Source organism: Triturus cristatus, chromosome 1_2 (genome assembly GCF_964204655.1).
Source record: "Triturus cristatus chromosome 1_2, aTriCri1.1, whole genome shotgun sequence".
Lineage (NCBI taxonomy): Eukaryota > Metazoa > Chordata > Amphibia > Caudata > Salamandridae > Triturus > Triturus cristatus.
The window spans coordinates 1,002,209,377-1,002,231,509 of NC_140580.1; the positions used below are offsets into that span (position 1 = coordinate 1,002,209,377).

The 22,133-nt window shown below is 45.9% G+C and overlaps 1 protein-coding gene across 2 annotated transcripts in view; it reads left to right on the forward strand.

Annotated features, from left to right (window-relative positions):
* LOC146868576 (ficolin-2-like) overlaps nt 1–22,133 on the forward strand; it is a 254,859-nt gene that overhangs the window by 190,436 nt on the left and 42,290 nt on the right. For both annotated transcript variants that reach the window (XM_085611422.1, XM_085611429.1), the window contains exon 8: nt 1,275–1,409. In XM_085611422.1, the coding sequence (XP_085467548.1) occupies nt 1,275–1,409 (135 nt within the window). The remainder of the gene's footprint in view (nt 1–1,274; nt 1,410–22,133) is intronic.

Below are 22,133 nucleotides of genomic sequence, written 5' to 3' on the forward strand. Positions count from 1 at the left end.
TGAGGCACTTGTGAAAGGAATAGACTGTTAATTGTTTTCCCAATAGTGTTGGTTACAAACTCCAACAGCCAAGTGTCAATTTATATTGCTTTACAGAATGTCAACTACATTACTAACAATTCACATCTGCAATTCCTTGCATTAATGAACTGATCCAAAGGCGTAGGATACATTGAAGGTCTGATTCTCAAAGGTAACTTACATTTTTGATTAACTAACCCTTTTCAGTATGTTTACTAGTTTTTGGCTATTCCCAAAATCCAAGTGTAAATTTACTTTACAACTGTAATGTACATGTATCCACCATATTGAAAGGTCTCTGGACTATTCACAAACTACATTTTGTAGAACATGTTGTAGTGCTAGCCACAAAGGTAACTTGCACTTTTGAGTGAATAACATGTGTAATGTACTTTTACACTTTTGAGTAGATGTATTATTTTTGGCTATTCACAAACTCTAAGTATAAAGTTACTCAAAAGTTTAAGGGTCAATTACATGTGTAAATTACTCAAAAGCGCACTTTCCCTTTGTGAATAGTCCCTGAAGTTTGTGAATAGTCCTCAGGCCATTCAGTTTGGTGGAGAGATGTAAGTATGACTTTGGAGCAAATGTACACTCATATTTTGTGAATAGCCAAAAAATCTTAAAGTTGATTAAGAGTGTAAAATACCTAAAAGTTTAAGTTACCTTTATGGATCAGGCCCACAATGTGCTGCATTTCAATGAGCAAATATCTTGAGTTATGCCATTAAGCAATACTTTTGTTTAATATAATCAAAGTGTTATACTATTGCACTGTGATGCCACTGACAAATGTCCTTAGTTTGTGATTCTTCCCCTAGCAAGGCATCATGCACATTTTAGTGTTATGTCTATGACAAAAATCATAATAACACTAGATGGGATTAAAGTTATTTGCCTCAATTTGTGATTAAATTAAGGGAATCTGTCATTGATATTCAGAAACCTAACTTCTGAAATTTATTTTCATAAAATGATAAGGTACAGTAAAACTCAAAGGTAACAAAAACAAGAGAGATTGCCCAAACCCAAGATCAAGAAAGTAAGCATGTGTCTGCTTTGGCTGGATTGATTAACTGCAGGTTTATGCCACAGTTATTTGTGCATAACATCAGATCAGACACTGAACATATTGCTTTATATCTTACAATAGAGCATTCTTTTATTTTGAGTGATGAACGAGGTTAACGAGGTTGACGTGTGACTTTGTTGGGTATTATTTACTGAATATTCTTCTCATGTTTTGACAGGGAATTATGAGCTTCGCATTGATCTTCAAGATTTTGAAAAAAAACACCATTTTGCTACATACAGTTCCTTCAAAATCGGCAGTGAATCTGAAAAGTATCAACTAACATATGGGGCTTTTACAGCTGGCAATGCAGGTGAGCAGTTCTGTAGTCAATAGGTGAAAAATTCAATAAAAAAACAACTCTAAAAGGAGCACAAAAACATGGTTTTCTAATTCAATTATTGTTGGGTATAGAGGTGCATAGAAGACAATCTTCGCACCCAGACACCTTTGAGCATTAGCACGCTTTACAAAAAGTTAATTCATTAATTAATTTATTAATTTATTCATTCAAAACCACCTCTTTCTCTCAGCCAATTTCTTACAACCACTTTTACATTAAGGGAAGAGATGTGGTCTAGTTGTTAAACTGCCAAACTTTGAACCTAGGTGCCTGACTTCTAATTCTGGTTTTACAATTGCCTGGGCAACCCACTTATGGGGTCATTTAGAGTTTAGTGAATGCAGACTATCCATCAAAAACAGTGAATGCCCTGCCAATTAAACTTACAGGTCCTCCACCCCAAGATATGTATCTTCAGGATACGTAGACGTTGATGTGGAGTTAGGAATAGTAAATCTCTACTACTAATAGGTGATGCTATTTCTAAGATATGTCAACTGAGTGGCTGTGTCACTGTCTGTTTCAGCATGAGTGGGTGTCGTAGTGGCTGTATGGATGTGTGACTGGGTATGTGAGTGGCTGTATGGATGTGTAAATGAATTTGTGAGTGGCTGTATGGATCTGTCAATGGGTTTGTGAGTGGCTGTATAGGTTTGTCAGTGGGTGGGTGAGTAGCTGTATAGGACTGTCAGTGGGTGTATGAGTGGCTGTATATGTCTGTGAATGGATGGCTGTGTGGGATTTTGGATGTATGAGTGGCTGTGTCAGTGGTTGTATGGCTTTATGAGTGGATATGTAAGTGGTTGTATGGATGTGTGAAATGGTATATGAGTTGTACATTAGTGTGGGGGGTGGGTATGTAAGTAGTTGTATCAGTGTGTAACTTGGTGTTTGAGTAACTTTGGGTGTGTGACTGAGTGTGTAAGTGGTTGTATCAGTGTGAGTGGGTGTCTCCTTGGTTATATGGGTGTGTAAGTGGGTGTGTGAGTGATTGTATGAGTATGTGAGTAGGTCTGTGAGTGGCTGTATGGGTGTGTGAGTGGTTGTATGGATCTATAAGTGGGTGTGGTAGGTGTGTGAGTGGTTGTGTGGGTGTGTGTGAGTAGGTGTGTGAGTGGTTGTGTGGGTGTATGAGTGCATGTATAAGCAGTTGTATGTGTCTGTGAGTGAGTGAGTGTGTGGTTATGTGAGTGGATATGTGTGAGTAGTTGTATGGATATGTGAGTGGGTGTGTGAGTGATTGTGTGGTTGTGTGAGTGTATGTGTGAGTGGTTCTGTGGATAATCCCATCAGTGATGTCATTTGAGATGTCATCAGTGATTCCACTGACCATGTCAAGAGTGATGTAACATGTGAAGCCATGAGCAGTGCATTGCGGGGGTGTAAGTTATAGTTAGCTCAAGTAACTACAACTACTGCATTTCTATGCTTTTGTGCGTGTGCATTCTAAGTCTAACTATAACGTCCTTGTAATTTTGTTTTTTTCAGTGCATTTCTAAGGTTTTTTTAATTCTATTACCAAACTATAACATCCCTGTAACCTTCGTTTTTTTCTGTGAATTTCTATCTTTTGTTAAATGTTATTTCCTAACTATAACGTCCTTGTGACTTTTGGATTTTTTAGTGAATTTCGCAGGTTTTTTACATTTTATTTCCTAACTGTAACCTGTAACCTTTGAGAGTGGGTGTGTGAGTAGCTGTATAGGTCGGTGAGTGGGCGTGTGAGCGGGTGTATGGGTCTGTGAGTGGGGGTGAGTGGTGTTGTGGGGGTGTGAGTAGGTGTGTGAGTAACTGTATGGGTCAGTGAATGGGTGTATTTATGGTTTTAAGGGTCAGTGAGTGGGTGTGTGGATGGTGGTACGAGTCTGTGAGTGGGTGTGTGAGTGTCTGTACAGGTGTAATTGTGAGGGTGTGTGAGAGGGTATGTGAGTGGATTTTTGAGTTTGTGAGTGGGTGTGTGAATGGCTGTATGGGTCTGTGAGTGGGATTGTGAGTAGCTGTGCTGGTGTGGGAATGGGTTTGTGAGTCACTGTGTGGGTCTGTGAGTGGGTGTGTGTGTGGCTGTATGGGTATCTGAATAGGTGTGTGAATGGCTGTATGGATCTGTAAGTGAGTGTGTGAGTGGCTGTATGGCTGTGTGAGTGGTTTTGTGGGTATGTGAGTGGGTGTGTGATTGGCTATGTGGGTCTATGAGTTGGTGTATAAGTGACTGTATGGGTCTGTGAGTGGGTGTGTGAGTGGTTTTGTGCATGTGTGAGGGGGGTGTGAGTGACTGTATGGGTGTGTGAGTGTGTGTGGGTCTGTGAGTGGATATAAGAGTGGGTGAATGGTTGTGTGAGTGAGAGTGGGTGTGTCAGTTGCTGTATGAATGATTGTGCCAGAACAAAACCTCCCATACCCCTTTGCCCAACAGGAGTCCACAGTTTTGCCCAAAATGTTTGCCCAACTGGAGTACTTTCTACTGGTTTATTAGTAAGTGCCAACTCATTGGGTAAATGTCTAGTGCATATTCTACACTACAGCTGCATAATGGGCCACAAGGAAATGACTCCAGTGACCTTCTGTGCATTTAATTTCGGCAATGTGATTGTTCCTCATGCGTCTTCTTTCAGAAATCTGTGATAACATGAATTCTCCTATAAAGAAGATGACGAGATTACAAAGAGGTGAATCTCCACCAAACAAGGTTACTTACGCTTATCTTTAAAACATAGTAGTGCTTCTTTATTTGGTGGAGATGTCCTCATATTCATTGTATCAAGAAGGTGTCACCAAAATTGGTGGGAAGTGCACTGGGGGACCTTTTGGTAAGCTGTCCATCATCCTGGCAAAAGGCGGGAAGACCTTTGCATACTACTAAGGTGGACAAGGTGGGGCCAAAAGGGCAAGGCTTCCAGGTGATTTTTCACCTTTGCATACTCGTAGTAATATAAAGGGAGAACCATTGACTCTGCTTTCACCAGGAGAGGACAAGAAGGAACCCACTCATCGCAGTCACTACCGATTGTGCTCCGATAGATCAACTATGCATTCACGTCCATGAAGGATTTCAGATCAGTCTTTTTTTTTTTTTTTTTTTTTTTTTTTTAAAAACCTTTATTTGTGCATAGTAAAAGAACAAATACGGGCCTACAACCATCAGGCCGGCCACACTACGGTTGAGCACAGAGACAAACAATACATCCCCTGTGCGTCAAGGTCAAGATTAGCAACGATTCAGGATTCATACACTGGAGGGATCCTTGACACCGGGGGAAGGAGAAGTGAAGGTTAATTTTAAGGTTTTCAAAAAATATTTTTATCGGGAAAAAAGTCAGTAAAGGATAGAAACAAGGAGATTCGAGTCCGCAAGTCGGCTTCATACACTGGAGAGCAGCAGCATCATTAAAACAGCCATAGAAAATCTCATACAGTAAGGCGATGCAATTAGATAACAGGATCATCACAGTAGTAAATACGCACCCCCTAAAAGCCGCCCCCACTCAATCCACCCCACACCCGGACCCCGAATCGAAACAAGTATAGCGCAGAGACATGAAAGAAAGAGGCCCATAGAACTAAAAAGAAACAGTAAATTACCCCCCCACCCTACACCAATGCGGAGGCTATGGCCTACCCCCCCCCAGCATAGTGCCTGTCGCCCAATGAACCCGAAATATAGACGAGAGAGAAAGTAGGAATAGAGTAAAGAAACTAAGAGAAGAAAGAAGAAAGGAGGCGGGGAGGAGCCCACGTATCCTCAGGAGCGCCCGACACCGCCGGCCAACCAAGCCTCCACACACTGAAACCCCACTACACCCAAAGGCGGTCGTGGGAAGATAGCATGTAACACCACGGAAATGAAGGCAGACAGATCGCGACGAGTGCGCACAACATAAGTAGACAATTCCAGTCCCAGTCCAGCCCGGCCGTGAAGCCATGATGATAGAAAGTAATCTAGCCCTGGCCCGATCGCGGGCGTACGTTTAGACCCGCCCCCTCGTGAATGCCCCGCATCCCGAACAGACAAAGACAATATGGCCACTTGGGAGAAGATGGAGAAGTAGAGTCACAAAATGGCCGCCGATCATCTATTGAGGTCCCCTTGCACACCATATAAAATCCAGACCTGGCTTGTAAAGTACATGAGTTCCACATAAAAGGAGTCGTAGGCCACCGTGAACAGTTCCTCGAGGTCGCCAGGTGTAGTTCAGCTGGAAACTCCTGCGGGCACGGTGAGGCAGGCAACAACAAAGCAGGCAGCAATGACCGGGGAAACAAAGTATCTGCCATTGAGCAGGAGAGCGATTGATCCTGAGCGCCGGGAAAGCCAAATGCAGACACCAGTGTAGCACCGTTATACCCAGTCGTTGCTTCCCCGCAGGAGGACCACAGCACTGGCAGACTCACGTCTTGTTGATCACAAACGGGGCGCTCACGGCCCGCAGCAGACAGTGTAGAGTCGAACCGCTCACTCAGCGTTTGCAAGCCGACACACAATTGCAGACGAAAGTCCCGCAGGGCAGCCAGAACGGAGCCGTATGTAAGCGGAAGCTGCGTCCCCCCAACGGCAGCAATCCGGGACGGCACTGGGGAGCTGGAGTCTGGTAGAGGGAGGGCGAAGCGGGCAGCGGGCGAGACCGGAGCATCACCCCCCAGCAGCGAGCAGGCAATCAGCGCCATGTTTTACCGTTGAACGGTACCGTGGCCAGGGGGGGGATCGTGACAAGGAGGCAATTCCCAACAGGTCTGCGCCGCAACAGGTGAAAGCCAGCAGTCTCTTCCCCTCCCTCAGGCTCTCTTTGCAGCCGACTAGACCATAGAAGAAGGGGGTCTGCAGCCTTCTACAGCGTGGTCCACAGAGCGGGGTAGGAGACCCGCCACACCGGGGCTTACCCTCTGGCTCCAGCCCATCAGATGCAGGGTACAGGAGGTGTCCGGGCGTCTCTCTCCCGGCTCTTCTGGCGACCGTGCGTGGCGTGAGGCGGGATCGGGACCTCGGGCTCAGATTTGCACCAGCGGGTCCGGTGACTGCAACGATTCCAGGGGGCCGGCCGAGGCCACAGTAGAGCAAGGGTCCAGGGCGGGGAACAAAGGCACCAAAAACTCCGGCATCCGGGCGGGCTAAGACTTCGGGAAAGCGGCGGCGCAGTCAGCGCGTCGTCGCACGCGTTGCACCTCGAAAATCGGCAAGGATAGGAATCAGGATGATAGTCCGAGGCCAAGGGCTGACGGAGCCGGGCGCTCAAGCGACTGCTCCGGTCGCCATCTTGGCTCCTCCCCCTCAGATCAGTCTTTAATGTGGAATTGCAGAGAAAACAAACTTGCTTTGCCTTTGCCAATCCCAAGACATTTCTATACAGAAGGGGAGGGTGGGACTATGCAACCAATTTTGGCCCCAGCGACTCCATCCCCAGGGACTGGCCACTTGATTCTGGGTGCCTTTGAGCCCACCCAGGGCACCCAATGTACACTGTTGGGGACCGCGGGAGTAGCTCCAATGCCCCCGCAGTCCCTGCCAGCTCCCTGCCTGAATCTGGAGCCGGCATTGCTCTTGCATGCACGGAGCAATGCTGCTCCCTGCATGTAGGATAATTGTTTTCATCTGTTTTTCCTCCCCACTGTCAAGAAAACAGATGAAAAGTCCGCTGGGAACAGACTATGGGCCTGATTATGAACTTGATAGATGGGATACTCTGTTACAAACATGACCGATATCCCGTCCTCTGTATTACAAGTGCCATAGGAGATAACTGAATCTTTTCTTTTTGAAGGCCCTGCCCCTGTTAGGTGGTGGTCCCCAGAAAACTGCCCGGGATGGGGGCCTCATGGCCTCTCTCCCCATTAACAGTACGGTCATGCCTCGGGGAATGGTCGTCCCCGGGGCCGAAAATTGCTAGTGGTCATTCCTGACTCTTTGTCCCTATTTTTCTCTTTCGTTCCTCTTAGGAAGCAGGGACTAAGTACTGTGTCTTTGCAATTTGGTTGTTTGGGGGACTATTTTTTCTATTTGTTTCCTGCTTGTGTTACTGTTTGCCTGTGTTCAGCATTCATCCCTCCCACCTCCTCCTGCTCGTGTTTGGCAAAGCCTGTGTTTTCACTTGCTACAGCACCCTTGTAAACAGGGCTGTAAAACATGTTCTTATCTCCTCACATTTGCGGAGCATTCAAAGACCGAGATCAAATGTCAAACGCTTGTTCTAAAATTGCCGAACATATCAGTGTAGAGGCGAGCAGCCCGCTCGCTGTCACGTTCCTTCAGCTGTTGCTTCTCCTCCAATTAATTTTTTTTTTTCTATGCACAGGAAGGTTGTGATTTGCCCAGAGTCACAGGATGTTGAGCCGACGTTGATTGTAGAAGGTTCACTAGCTAAACATAAGAAATCTCGCTGTGTTCATGCCACATATTCTGTTTGCCTGACTCTGGTATGGCTATCATCACTCTCGCAAGCGTTATAGCACCCATTTATTTCAAAGTCAAAATTGCTCCCAGAAACTGGGGGCAGTGGCGAGGACCAGACGTTTGCGTCTTATACTACTCACCTTTAAGTCTTTTGACCCTAAAGCACCTGGTGCTCGCTTCCTTTTGGTAGAAGAAGCAGATGGCGGTTGCGGTGCAAGCTTTGCAGGAGCAGCTGAAAAGGCTGAAGAAAGTGTCAAAAACGTGGATGAGATCTGAAAGCTAACTGGGTGAGATCCTAATGATCTAAGGCACGCCTCTATTCTTTGGTGGAGGATGCTGCGCCATTTCTTGTTGGCCTTGTTTGCGAAAAATGGCTCAAGAACTTGGATGCTCTAAACTGTTCTCTCTCTTTATCTAACACTGCAAAGACCTTTGGTATCACCTTGGAAAAAATATGTCAAGGAAAGAGCACATCAACAAATCAGCCAAAGGAGCACTCTTCACGCTAAAACATCTCCAGAAAATCAAATCATTCATTTCGCTGATGATGGTAAAATAGTAGTTCAATCAGTAGTCTTATTCAAACTTGACTACCGTAATATCAACGTCACAGGAACTCCAAAAAGTCAAATTTCCCCCCCAAGAGCAGTTCTCAATGTAGCTGTCAGACTTGTCACAGGGACTAAATGGTTTTGATCACATCACACCAGCCCTCTTGAGTCTCAACTGGCTTCCCATTGAATGGAAGATGCATTTCAAATATAGTTTGTATCACACACAAAGCCATTCATACAAGAAAATCCTAAATGCCTTGAAACCAAACTTTTGAGAGCAGGAATCAGCTGGACTCTAAGCCGCTCCAACTCTCTTATTCTTATACCCCCAAAGCCTCAGAAAAATCCTCTCTGGCACGCTCTTTATCAGGTAATGCTCCTAAGATTTGGAACTCAGTCTACAAAGATATACGCTGCAGCCCCTCCTTCCCCTGTTTCAAGCGGGACCTCAGATCTCTACTACACAGCAAGTACTTAAGTACAAACATAAACTGCTCTCTGAATCTTAAAGACACTACCTTCATTGACTAAATCCTCTGGGACAGTCATCTGACCCGCTTCAGTCTCTCATCTCTCCTATCACCATTACCTTAATGTTTTACTGTTATATTTGAGTGGCGTTCATTTTCTAATATATGATTGGTGTTATTTTTTTAAATCTTGAATAATGTATGGTTTCTTCACTTTTTATGTCTTTGTATCCCTCATGAATCCCCACATGTTATTCACTGTTAAACGTATTCTCATAATATTTAAAGCGCTCTGATACCCTCGAGTCTTGTAAGTGCTATATAAAACTCAAAAAAAAATCGATCTAACTGGACAACCACATTCCGAGGCTGGGACCAGCATTGGAAGGCTGTTGTGTTACTTACAACACTGACAAAATGTGCAGATAAATATTGTGTCACAAACAGTTAACAACAGCTCTGTGTGCTCTTCTTCCTCTCTCAGAGGCATAATATCAGTTCATTTTGTTACATTCTGCTGCTTGGAAAGCAAAGAAAATGAATTTCGCTTTCGCTTTGTCTACAGTTTGTTTGCATTGAACAGACTTTGTCCTTCACTGCGGAAGCTCTGTGGAAGCCGATTTTTTTTAAATTCTCTAACATAACTGGGCTGCCTGCTTTTTGATACTAAATGACTACTAAAGGCCTGTTGAATGTGCACAGTAATGACTTAGATAAAACATTTAGATAAAACATTCTGCAGTTGCTGAAATTACGTAGCTATGGCCTTGCATAGCGGGAAACACACAACCAGTTCGATTATCTCAATGGTGTCATATGCCATGAGACTTTATAACTTACAAACCTCTAAATTAATATTTATCTCTAAAACATTTATGGTGTGCCTCAGCGTTGTCAAAAAACATGGGTTTCCTTTTTCATTCCAGTAGGAACTTTAGACATGGCTACAGCCCATACTGATGAACCTAGTTACATAACATTTTGCAGGAAGGTAGATATTGGTCCAGGGAAGTGTCTTTTTGTGATTTGGTGTAAATCTGTTGAGTAGGTTTGTAAATAATAAGTAAAATCCCAATTTATATATATAGGGACGGAGATCCTCTTAGGATCCGACAGTCCCAATGCAGAAATCTGATTGACTGCCAACACTTCAAACCAGGAAGGGTTGGCAGCCATCTTGTGGCACAGGGTAGAAATACCTTGATCCCCTAGGCCTTGACCAGAAGTACCCCGCCAGGGCAAAAAAACTTTTTTTTAATGTCGTTAGGAGCCCTGCCCGCCAAAAATGTAAAAAAAGAGAAGCGCGGGCTCCCGCTCTTATCTATTATTAAGCCCCAGGTGGTCCAGGTCCCAGGGGCATGCGGACAAAAATATTCTAAATAAATGGGGGGGGGTCTCACGGACTCCCCCATGCCCCAGGGACCGTCCCCTCCACGAGGCTATTCTATTAGAAATCAGGGGCGCCTTCCGAACCACCACCTTCCCAGTGCTATTTAATTTTGTAATGGGGGTCCTCACAGGACCCCCTGGTCTTCAAGCAACACTACGTCTGCGGGGCCATGTACTATTTTTAAAATGGGAGGGGGACTGCACGGCCCCCCTCCTAGGCCGTTCTTGGCCCTGGGGACTGCCACCTCCCCGGCGCAGGCCCTACTAAAACAACGGAGGGTGGCTACGCAGCCTCCCTCCTGGAGCCATAGGTGCTCCTGGGGACCTGCTGCCCCAAGGACCGACTCCAGCTATGGCCCAGCAAATTCTCCACTTCCAGCAAGCGAGAGCTGACAAAATGCTCTAACTTGCTAGAAGCGGAGCATTCATCTGTTTCTCTATCCGCTGTCAAGTAAGCATTGAAACAGATGAATTGCTTTTAGACACAGGGAGCTGCATGTTTAGCAGCTCCCTGTGTCTGAAAGCAATCCAGGCTCCGGTAGGAGGCGGGGAGCCGGCAGGGACCACAACGGCCTTGAGGCTCCCCGGCAGTCCCAGTGCAGACTGGGGGCACCCAGGCAACCATGGCGGGCCACGAGGGATGGGGCCCCCAGTGCTGAAATCAGCCCGGGAAGGGGGACCGCACACCCCCGTCCCCTATAAAAAGAAATAAAATTAAAGGCCAGGCCCCAGGGGATGGGGATTAGTTCCCAAGAACCACTGTAAACCATGCAACTAATTCACCTAATTTCATAAAGTAATACGCACATCACAAAATTGTATAAATATTTACATATACAACATGTCAACTCCTATAAACATTTCCTTGGCAATCACCATGATGCAGCCATGTGCTGGTATAATGGTGATTCAATTTCAGTTTCATACTTCTCTAGTCTGCCATCCATTTCTTTGCGTAATTTCACAATATCTTCTTTATTAGTTTGTTGTTTAATGAGATCCTCAATTTCCTCTATTTTATTTGTGATCTCCACTACATCCGTTTTCGCATGTTTTATCAATATACGCATCATATTTAATGAACGTTGTAAATTGTTTTCTACCCACTCTTCCAATAGTTCTGCTTTTGTGTCTGGGTGTGTGGGCATTGTAAAAATACGTAGACCTCTTGGTATTCTTTTTACTTCTATATAGTTTTCCAGGGCAATAATTTCCCAACTTTTGTTTATTTCTTTTTTATATAATTTTTCTGCTTCATTAAACAATTGTTTCAAGGTGTTTGGTGTTTTATTTTTCTCACTGGTGGTAACCGTTTCAGTTTGTATTCCTTCTGGGTTTTTAGGTCTCGCGTGCCAAAGGCTCGAAGAGACATTTTATATGTGGGATTTTCAAAGTGCTACCCACAGTTTTGGCTGGCCTAAACCTTGAGTGCACGATCACATGCATGTGCACAGCTGCTCCCACTCCCCCCTCCCTTCTCTATAGCTTTGGCTCCTTTGAAGCACTTCAAAGGGTCCGCTCCCCCGCCCCCAAGCGCTCGCGCCCACGCTCCGCCGGGCTTGTCTTGTTCTTTCTTTCATTCCTGTCATCAATCTCTTGCAGGCAGTCGATAAAAATAGAAGCTGTCAGCCATACCTTCGCATTTGCCTTCTTGACTGCAGGCAACGCATTTTTAGCTCGGGACTGCTTCAGCGTCGGGGCACTCGTATTTAACTTCTTTTCAGATGAACAGAAGCCTCGTTTTATTTTTATTAATGAGTTTCTGTTACTGTAGACAGCATATGGGCGCCGCTTTCACTTTAACCCAGGCTCCCAGCATTCTCTCAATCCCCACCCACTGCGTCACTGTTTAATCTCGCTTTGTCGCTCTCGTTTGTTTCTGTCCCCCCCCACCAAGCAGACCAAAAGCCCCGCCTCCTCCACGAGCCCGCTGTGTTGCTGTTATCCTTGCTTGTTTTGCTTACTGGTGATGTCTCTCGTTTAGTTGTTGGATTTCCCAGTTGGCTCTTTTTTTTGCTACCGTTAAATATTTGTGAGACATTCGTGATTGGTCGCCTTTTGGTACTTCTTCATTGTTCTCTTAAAGCCTCGGCCTCTTTTTTTGTGGTTATCATAGGACTAGCGTTATGATTCCTTGTCTGATAATCAATCGGGCCTAAATGTTATTGAACTTCTGTGAATTTCGTGTTACGAAATAACAAGTTTTGATTCAAATAATGGGGGGTCGCACATTCCCTTGCTGCTCCAAAAAAACAAGACAATGTTAAGGTGTAGCTTTGTCAGTCATCCAAATGATTTTTTCAGCTTTAGTTGTGCATTTCAGTTTCACACTTATTGTTATTTGCAAATTAACAAATATATATCGGTGTAACCTTAGCCTAATAGCTATCCTACAATGCCATTTTCAACTAAAGTGTTATTATTGTCGGGAGGTGCAGTCCGTCGAGAAATATTATAATTTTTTACTTAAAACGTTCTACATGTATTGTTCCATAAATCCGGTGTACGTGAACTTTACTAGACAAATCATGGCAAGATCTGCATTCCTATTTCTGAACGTGAATAATTCTTATGATTCGAGCTGCATTTGCATGAATGGCAGGTTTATGGACCAATCTTCCCATGCAAGCCTTTACAATTTGTCCATTCTAATTAGCCTCAAACTAAACTGTCGTCAGACCGTTTATTAAGCACTGTCGGCACCAGTTAGAGTTTGTATATAATTAAATAGGCTTATATTTGAGTTCAAGAAAATGTAAATGCTCACGTTAAATCGTCTATGAATTTAAAGGGAGCACTAAAGGCAACTCATTTCACTGGCACCTGCAGAACCCCCATGTCACCGTGATGCACCAGGGGAAACTGCTTCCTGGATGTGAGAGTATTTCAACATATGCTTGTCTATGTGTAAAGACCAATATGGTTTGAATATTCATTAGAAATGCAGAAAGTGGTAACTCGAAATGCACTGAAGATGTGCTCTACATCCTCAAAACATGGCCTCTCGATGACAAGAGTGCACGAGATTTCCAGAACAAATCACAGACAACAGATGCCATCAATATATTCATGCTCAGCCCCACGTGTTGTATATTAGAACAAGCATTTGCAATGCAATAGGTCTCGCATTTACGCGAGTTTAAGCTATTGGCATTGTAAATGACGATGCCTTTTATTTATGTTTGAAAAACGAAAACACAAATAAAAGTCATTGTTATTTGCAATGTGAATAGCTCAAACTCGCGTAAATGCGAGACCTATTGCATTGTAAATGCTTGTTAAACATGATTTCAGCTTTACTTGCACGTTTAGCTGCTCGCGCCTCCATTTTACAATGCCCCAGATGGTATTATTTGCCTTTTTCACTTCTGAGTGCTTTCGAAATACACAGTTCAAAATTGCCGAGCTTACTGAGTTCCTGCTCGCTGTCGTACTGTTTACGGAGCGGTTGTATTATTAGATGACACGCGAGCCGCTGCACCTCGCTACTATGTATGCAATCAGTTAACCACTCACCTTCCGGGAGACTTCCGATTTGGCGGCGTCCTCCGACCCCGTCTATTGACGCTCAACCTCCGGTGATCTGCTTTCGCGGGCGAATTCTTCTCGTAGCGAAATGGGCACCGCCGGATCACCATTTCATTTTCCACAAAGTGATCCAAAAGATCATGCGCGCTCTATCGCGGGTGCTCTGCATAGGGGTCGGATCCAGACCCAATTACATTAATTTTCCACCAAGTAACGCGGCACTCAGGAACATCAGTTTATAGCTTATTTATTTTGAAAGCAGCACTCAGACCAACGCGTTTCAGCCTTACCTGGCTTTGTTCACGGTCAGTGAACCCCTTCTGTTTCTACTTTTTATCCCATATTTGCCATCATGCGGCATTATGGGATTTGTAGTATTTAGTAACTAACATATTTACAAGAGGATATTTTCAGGCAGAATGTTGTTACATTCATAACAGTCATTGACATTGTTCTTAGCGCTTTGGATTTTGCGCAGCATTCATGAATACGTATTCCTCGAAACCTGAAACTTTGATGAATTATTCAAATTGTAAATCTTTAACAAGCCATGATTGTAGACCTGCCGTTGCCAATTTTTTATGGAAGAAAATGCCCAATTTGGCATGAAAGTTTCTCTGTTATAATTATCCTTTCAACAGATTTAGTGCATTAAGCTTGTTTTGGAATGAATTTTATCTTTGCTTTGAATTAAATTCCAGTTTAGAATCTTGCTATCGCTGGATGTTTCTGCTTTGCATCATAATGTTGTATCTGTTTCATGTAGCCCTTGGAGTCGCAATCATCCGGCTTCAGAAAGGTATTTTTTTTAACATATGGTAATATTACCCAAAATAGGACACTCGTTATTGGCCTCAAAAGGATGAATGGTCTAATCGAACGACTCAAATGTCTAATCTCCGGGTTATACAGGTGTGAGAAGATGGCCTGGCATATGCTGGTCACTAGTTATAGTGGCCACCTTGCACCAGTCCAATTCGACTCTTATGGTAGATAGGTTTAAGACAACCTTTTAAAGAAAGCTATCCTAGTGGTAGCTGTGGAGAGCAGCCTTCAGGCTAAGTCTCTGAGGAATGTAAAGCAGCTTTTTTTACCTTATAATCTCTTGAATTACCAAATGAAAAGGACACCACACAGGTATATATATCAAATATATAAGAATTTATTTCTAGATACACTCTACTAATCTCTTTATGAGATTAGAACCCAGATACACATTGAAATGTCAACAGTTCTCAATAAATTAAGCACAAATATGGCTGGAGCCCTAGGGGCGTACCAGACCATATACTAAGAAAATGGTTTAACAAAGTCGACTTGCAAAATGACAAAGCCTAGGGCCTTGGGAATCGCTGGGGCTTCACTACTGCAGTGTTAGAAGGTAAGTAACAAGTCCACGGAAGACGCGTGCAGTGTCTAAACACAGCAGCGGGTTTCCTATAGGTTACAATGGAGCAAGTCGCGGTTTGTATTTTAAAGTTTTAGGGCACTTCGAAGAAGTCAACAAGCAAGCCACTTACAGGGTAAGTATTTCGAGGGCCAACACACACTTGGGCACCAGAGTGCACGAATTACCTCACCCAGGGAAGCCGGGTGCATAGGTGTCTTTTGGTGTCGGGTCGCGATGCTGTTTTCAAGGGAGACCAATGAAGACTTGCTGCTTGAGACGACTGAAGAGGTGTCTGCTGGAATCCGAAGGTGGATTGAAGATGAAGAGGACCTGAAAATTGAGGGGACAGTGTTTCAAGTCACTTGCCAGTGACCGGTGGCCAGCAAGATGGATGACCACGGATGTTGCGACGCTTCAGGTCATCGATGGTGTTTTGTCTCTTCGATCACGAGATCCAGGAGGGATCGACGATGACCAGCAGCTCGATTCGGAGGGTTCCATAATGTCTGCAGCTGATGATGGTGTTGGCAACCGGATTGGAGCCAACAAGCCTTGGCAACTGCAAGTCTTGTGTGAAATGAAGATAGTCGGTGATGCAGACCAGCAAGGTCTGATGGACTTACCCAGCAAGAGTAAGTGAGGGCAGGCCTGGAGCAATCAGGAGAGCCCTTGAAGTTGGTTAGAAAGTCTTTGGGAGAGTCACTAGCCAACAGGCAAGTAACCGCAAAGACGCCTTCACAGGAAAAGTTTCACAGGAGCCCACGGTCACTCAGGATGGGGTAGGCTGCTGATGTTTGGAACAAGACCTGCTGGGGACTTGGGCCACAAATGGTCCAAAGCACAAGTTCGTAGAACGTTGTTTAGGGTTTGCACTCGAAATCCGTGCACAGTTCCCAGGTATTGCTGTTCCTCGTCACTCGTGGGGTCCAGATGCCACAGCTTCACTGGGGATTCAAAATGGCCGTCGAGAGGTCAGGAAATCTGCTTCTGGGGCCGCAGGAACTTCGGACTCCGGCGGGAGCGGTGAAGTTTGTAACCATTGCTTGAGGTTATAGGTGCCTGCCAAGCAGGGGAGTCACTCCTTGACTCCAAGGGAGATTCTTCAGTCTTCCAGAGATAGTGGAACATCGAAGGGCCAGGATTCTTCTTTGTAGAGCGTCGTCCGGGGTAATCTGAATTGCATTGGCAATGCTTGCTATCTTATCGTGAAGATATGGGAGGGACTAGCTCTATGACCACTCCTCTAGGAGGGTCAGGGTAGTGGGTGGTTGCACCCACTTCCCTTTGTCCAGTTTCACGCCAGAGCAGGGGCAGGTAGCCCCTGAGCCGGTTTGAGCTGACATATGCGCAGAGGAGCCTACTGCTCCCCCAGTGCAGGACTTCAAAGAACTCTAAGAGTGCACCCACCCAGCTCCAATACACTAAATCCTGTCTGGGAGGTGGTGACACCTCCCTGTGACAGAATACCTTTTGTTGGGCTTCCTCCACTGCGAGTTTCGGTCAGCAGCAGGAGGGCAGCCCAGTGTCTGTGCTGGTGGCATCCATTTTGTGATGCCGGGGCTCTAGGAGATTTCTACCGTTTAGTACAGTGGGTACATGTCATCCCCTCTAGAAGGGTGGGATCATACTCCCACACCAGTTACTGGTGTGGGGGTATGATTCCAAGTTGTTTGACACCAAACACGACATGTTTTGATGCCGTCATTCCAAAGTTAGCATTTACCGCGAGGTTATAATGCACTTAAGAGTATATGGTTTAACCGCATTCACAAACAGTAGCAGAGAATAGACTCTGCCAGCTGCAGAGGGGTCCTACTCATGCAGAAGCACCCCCTCACATAGTAAACCAAGCACCTTGCCCTCAGGATTGTTAGGGCCTGCAAGAGGGGTGGCTGATAGGTTTATATGTGTGTGTATGGTGAGATATAGGAACCTATACCTCAGTGAGGAGTGCTAACACTACCTAACACAGGCTGCAGTAGCAGGCCTGTGGTGTCAGATTGAGAATGCTTCCCAGGGGTGGCATAATACATGCTGCAGCCCCTGGTAGGCCTGTGAAGTACCAATGCCCTAGGTACCTAAGGTACCATATACTAAGGGCTCATAAGGTACCGCAGTATCCAATCACTAGTGCATCTAATATGCACACCAATCATTTAAGGGAGTAAGCAGATAGTCTGGGGTCCTGGATAGCAGGATCCCAGCCAGGCTAGTCAAAAACCATTCAAACACCAGGAAAAAAGTGGGGGCAACCATATAGTCAGATTCCACCTTCCTACATAACCCCCCCCCCCCCCCCCCCCAAACGAAAGGAGATAAGGCTAACCTTGCCCAGTTAAGCCTTTATGTCCTGAGTGGCCATATAAGGAAGAACCTGCACTAGCATGGTTGCTCCCTGTCTCATGGTCCACTTGGGAAATCCTACCCCAAGGGGTTTTGGAGTTTCTCCAAAGTCTAGGGAAATTACCTGTATTGTTTTCTGGTACAGAAGTAGGCTGGTGGGGTGTCTGAGTCTGGAAGTGAGGCCCTATTTGGGGTGGTCTCAACCTCTTCCGGACACTGGTCACCATGGAAGCTTTTCTGTCCATGACTGTGTCATATCTGGCCCTAAGGGTCAACCTCTGGCTGCCTACAGCTGGGGGTTGGGTCCCTCTGGTTGGAATAGTGGAGGGCATTGGAATGTTTGGGACAACTATGCCCCATGTTTCCCTGTGCCCCACAAAGTTCATCTGGGGGGTACCTATACCTAGGGGTAAGGGGGATCCCTCAGTTTGTAGAGGAATATTCACCTGGCTAGAACTACTCTGCTAGGTGTCCCTAATCTGTTGATGAGGGGTTTCTCTGGACAGGGACCCACTAGGGGTCCACTGACCTCCCTGACCTCTGCAGCCCTGGGCTGACTGAGGCAGGGTAGAGAGGGGCAGGATACCTGCTCCAGACTGGGTGCCACCTTGGAAGGATCCTCTGCCATCAGAGTTGTGGCCAGGACAGGCCTGACCACTTCTGGGGCAGTTACTTCATAAGGGGCAGGGTCAGTTCCCTTAGAAAGACTGTTCCTCACCCCCTATGCTCTCTGTCTGTATGGAGTGATCCATAGTTTCAGGCTTCACTCCCCTTAATTTCTCCTGGGGTGCAGCTGAGGCCCTCAGGGTCTCATCCACTCTCTCAGGGATGCCTAACTTTCTTAAATGGGCATTGTGGTCTACCTCACCCCAGCCTGAGATTTCCAGATCATTCCCCAGTAGACAATCTACAGGCAGGGTTGGGGACACTGCCACTCTCTTTGGGCCAGTGACCCCTCCCCAGCTGAGATTTACCATTGCCATGGGATGGTCTGTCCTAATTCCATCAATATTGGTCACCTGGTAGCTAAACTCAGGTAAAAGCTGTTAGGGGCACTAGTCTCTTTGTCACCATGGTGACACTAGCCCCTGTATCCCTGTAGGCCACAGCCTTCTGACCATTGATCATGGGCTCTTGTCTGTACCTGCCCAAGATATTGGGACTCATGGTAAAGTTGGCAAACCCCATGCCACCATCACAGACTAGAGTTGCTTGTGTAGGGGACCTGGTTAGGCCAGAGTCCACCTGAGTTCCCCAAGAAAGCCCAACTAAGTTTTTGGGTGCACTCCCACCACCTGGGGGATTACTACTGGTAGTAACAGGAGGTGTTGGAGCTGCAGTGGGAGGGACATTTTCTTTATTGCCATTCTTTGGACAGCTGGAGTCAGTTTTCCAGTGGCCAGGTTGCTTGCACACATGGCAATATGGTTTCTTATTGGAAGAGGAAGGATTTTGGGACCCACCCCCAGAACTGGGTTTTTGGGGCCCTTCAGAGGACTTTTCTGTTTCATTATCCCCACCTTTCTCTTTGGGCTTAGTGGAATCTTTCTTCTGGTCACCACCTTGGTTCTTGGGCCTAACCCTGGTTCTGACCCATTTGTCTGCCTTCTTTCCCAATTCTTGGGGAGAGGTCAGATCAGAGTCCACCAGGTACTGGTGTAAGAGTTGGTTTTGAGAATTATTGAGGATCTGCTCTCTCATAATCAAATTATACAATCCCTTAAAGTCAGTGACTCTACTGCCAACTATCCAACCCTCCAGAGCCTTGGTAGCACAATCTACAAAGTCCACCCAATCCTGAGTCTGTGCTTTCTGGGTGTCTCTGAACTTCAACCTGTACTGTTCAGTGGTTAAGCCAAACCCATCTATTAATGCACTCTTCAGGGATTCATAGTCATTAGCATCCTCCTCTCTAACAGTGAGGAGCTTGTCTCTACCTTTATCTGAAAAGGAGAACCACAAGATTGCTGCCCACTGTGTCTGGGGGACCTGTTGAACTTTACAGGCCCTCTCCATAGCAGTTATCCATTTGTGGATATCATCCCCACTCTGGTAGGGAGGAACAACCTTGGACAGGTTCCTATGGTCTGGAATGTAATCTCTGCCTCTAGTGACACTGTTGCTGCCACCAGGGGTATCTAACCCCTCCTTCTTAGAAGCTCTTTGGAGCTCGAAGGTTTCCCTATCCAAGGCCAATTGCCTGGTTCTGAGGGCAAGCCTAGCTTCCTCATACTGGAGCATCTTGAACCTTCTGTCAGAGGAGGTCTCTCTGGGATAGTTTGAGTTCCTCTGTGGAACAGATTCTCTTCCAGAGTGATATGAATGGTCAGAGTCCCTTGAGGGGGACCTAGGCCTTTCTCCCACTCTGTCAGTTCTCTTAGGGAGAATTCCTCTGTTCTGTTCAGACCTTTCTGGGTCTGGCCCTTCAATCACAGACTCCAGGTCCTCTTGATGTTCATCGTCAGACCCAGAGACTATGGTTGATCCACTCCCTGATGCAGACCCACTAGCTCCTAGAGCCAGTTTCAGATCATCTGCTACTAACAGATCTATCAGGTGTTGTGAGGAGGGACTCCTGCCCACCCTCAGTTGTCTTTCAAAGCATAAGGCCTTCAGGTCAGTGTAGGCTATGTCTTTGTACTGAGATGGGGTGGACCCACTGGCTCCACCTTGGTGAGACATACTAGTGTTGTGCAGTGTTGTACTACCTACACTAGTTGAGGCCTACTGAACCTAGCTTGAGCTGTAGCAAGGGTGTGCTTCTCCCTTCACAAACAGCTCTAAGTTCAGTAAAACTTATTGATACTAGCTTGACTTTATATGTACCTTGAGTACCTTTAGTGGTTTTCAGTTAGTAATTCAAATAGAGATTTTCTGGAAAAAAAAATAGCAAGCTGCAATCCCACACGCTGCCCACCAATGTGAGAAGTTGGCCTGGCATATGCTGGTCACTAGTTATAGTGGCCACCTTGCACCAGTCCAATTCGACTCTTATGGTAGATAGGTTTAAGACAACCTTTTAAAGAAAGCTATCCTAGTGGTAGCTGTGGAGAGCAGCCTTCAGGCTAAGTCTCTAAGGAATGTAAAGCAGCTTGTTTCACCTTATAATCTCTTGAATTACCAAATGAAAAGGACACCACACAGGTATATATATCAAATATATATGTATTCATTTCTAGATACACTCTACTAATCTCTTTATGAGATTAGAACCCAGATACACATTCAAATGTTCTCAATAAATTAAGCACAAATATGGCTGGAGCCCTAGGGGTGTACCAGACCATATACTAAGAAAATGGTTTAACAAAGTCGACTTGCAAAATGACAAAGCCTAGGGCCTTGGGAATCGTTGGGGCTTCACTACTGCAGTGTTAGCAGGTAAGTAACAAGCCCACGGGAGACGCGTGCAGTGTCTAAACACAGCCGCGGGTTTCCTATAGGTTACAATGGAGCGAGTCGCGGTTTGTATTTTAAAGTTTTAGGACACTTCGAAGAAGTCAACAAGCAAGCCACTTACAGGGTAAGTATTTCGAGGGCCAACACACACTTGGGCACCGGAGTGCACGAGTTACCTCACCCAGAGAAGCCGGGTGCATAGGTATCTTTTGGTGTCGGGTCGCGATGCTGTTTTCAATGGAGACCAAGGAAGACTTGCTGCTTGAGACGACTGAAGAGATGTCCGCTGGAATCCGAAGGTGGATTAAAGATGGAGAGGACCTTAAAATTGAGGGGACAGTGTTCCAAGTCACTTGCCAGTGACCGGTGGCCAGCAAGATGGATGACCACGGATGTCGCGTCGCTTCAGGTCATCGATGGTGTTTTGTCTCTTTGCTCACGAGGTCCAGGAGGGATCGACGATGACCAGCAGCTGGATTCAGAGGGTGCCACAACGTCTGCAGCTGATGACGGTGTCAGCAACCGGATTGGAGCCAACAAGCCTTGGCAACTGCAATTCTCATGTGAACTGAAGATAGTCGGTGCTGCAGATCAGCAAGGTCTGATGGACTTACCCAGCAAGGGTAAGTGAGGGCAGGCCCAGAAAAACCAGGAGAGCCCTTGAAGTTGGTTAGAAAGTCTTTGGGAGAGTCACTAGCCAACGGGCAAGTAACTGCGAAGACGCCTTTACAGGAAAAGTTTCACAGGAGCCCACGGTCACTCGGGACAGGGTAGGCCGCTGATTTTTGGAACAAGACCTGCTGGGGAATTGGGCCACAAATGATCCAAAGCACAAGTTCATAGAACGTTGTTTAGGGTTTGCACTCGAAATTAGTGCACGGTTCCCAGGTATTGCTGTTCCTCATCACCCGTGGGGTCCAGATGCCACAGCTTTGCTGGGGACTCAAAATGGCCGTCGAGAGGTCAGGAAATCCACTTCTGGGGCCGCAGAAACTTCGGACTCCGGCGGGAGTGGTGAAGTTTGCCACCATTGATTGGGGTTATAGGTGCCTGCCAAGCAGGGGAGTCACTCCTTGGCTCCAAGGGAGATTCTTCAGTCTTCCAGAGATAGTGGAACGTCGAAGGGCCAGGATTCTTCTTTGTAGAGCGTCGTCGGGGTAATCTGAATTGCATTGGCAATGCTTGCTATCTTATAGTGAAGATAGGGGAGGGACTAGCTCTATGACCACTCCTCTAGGA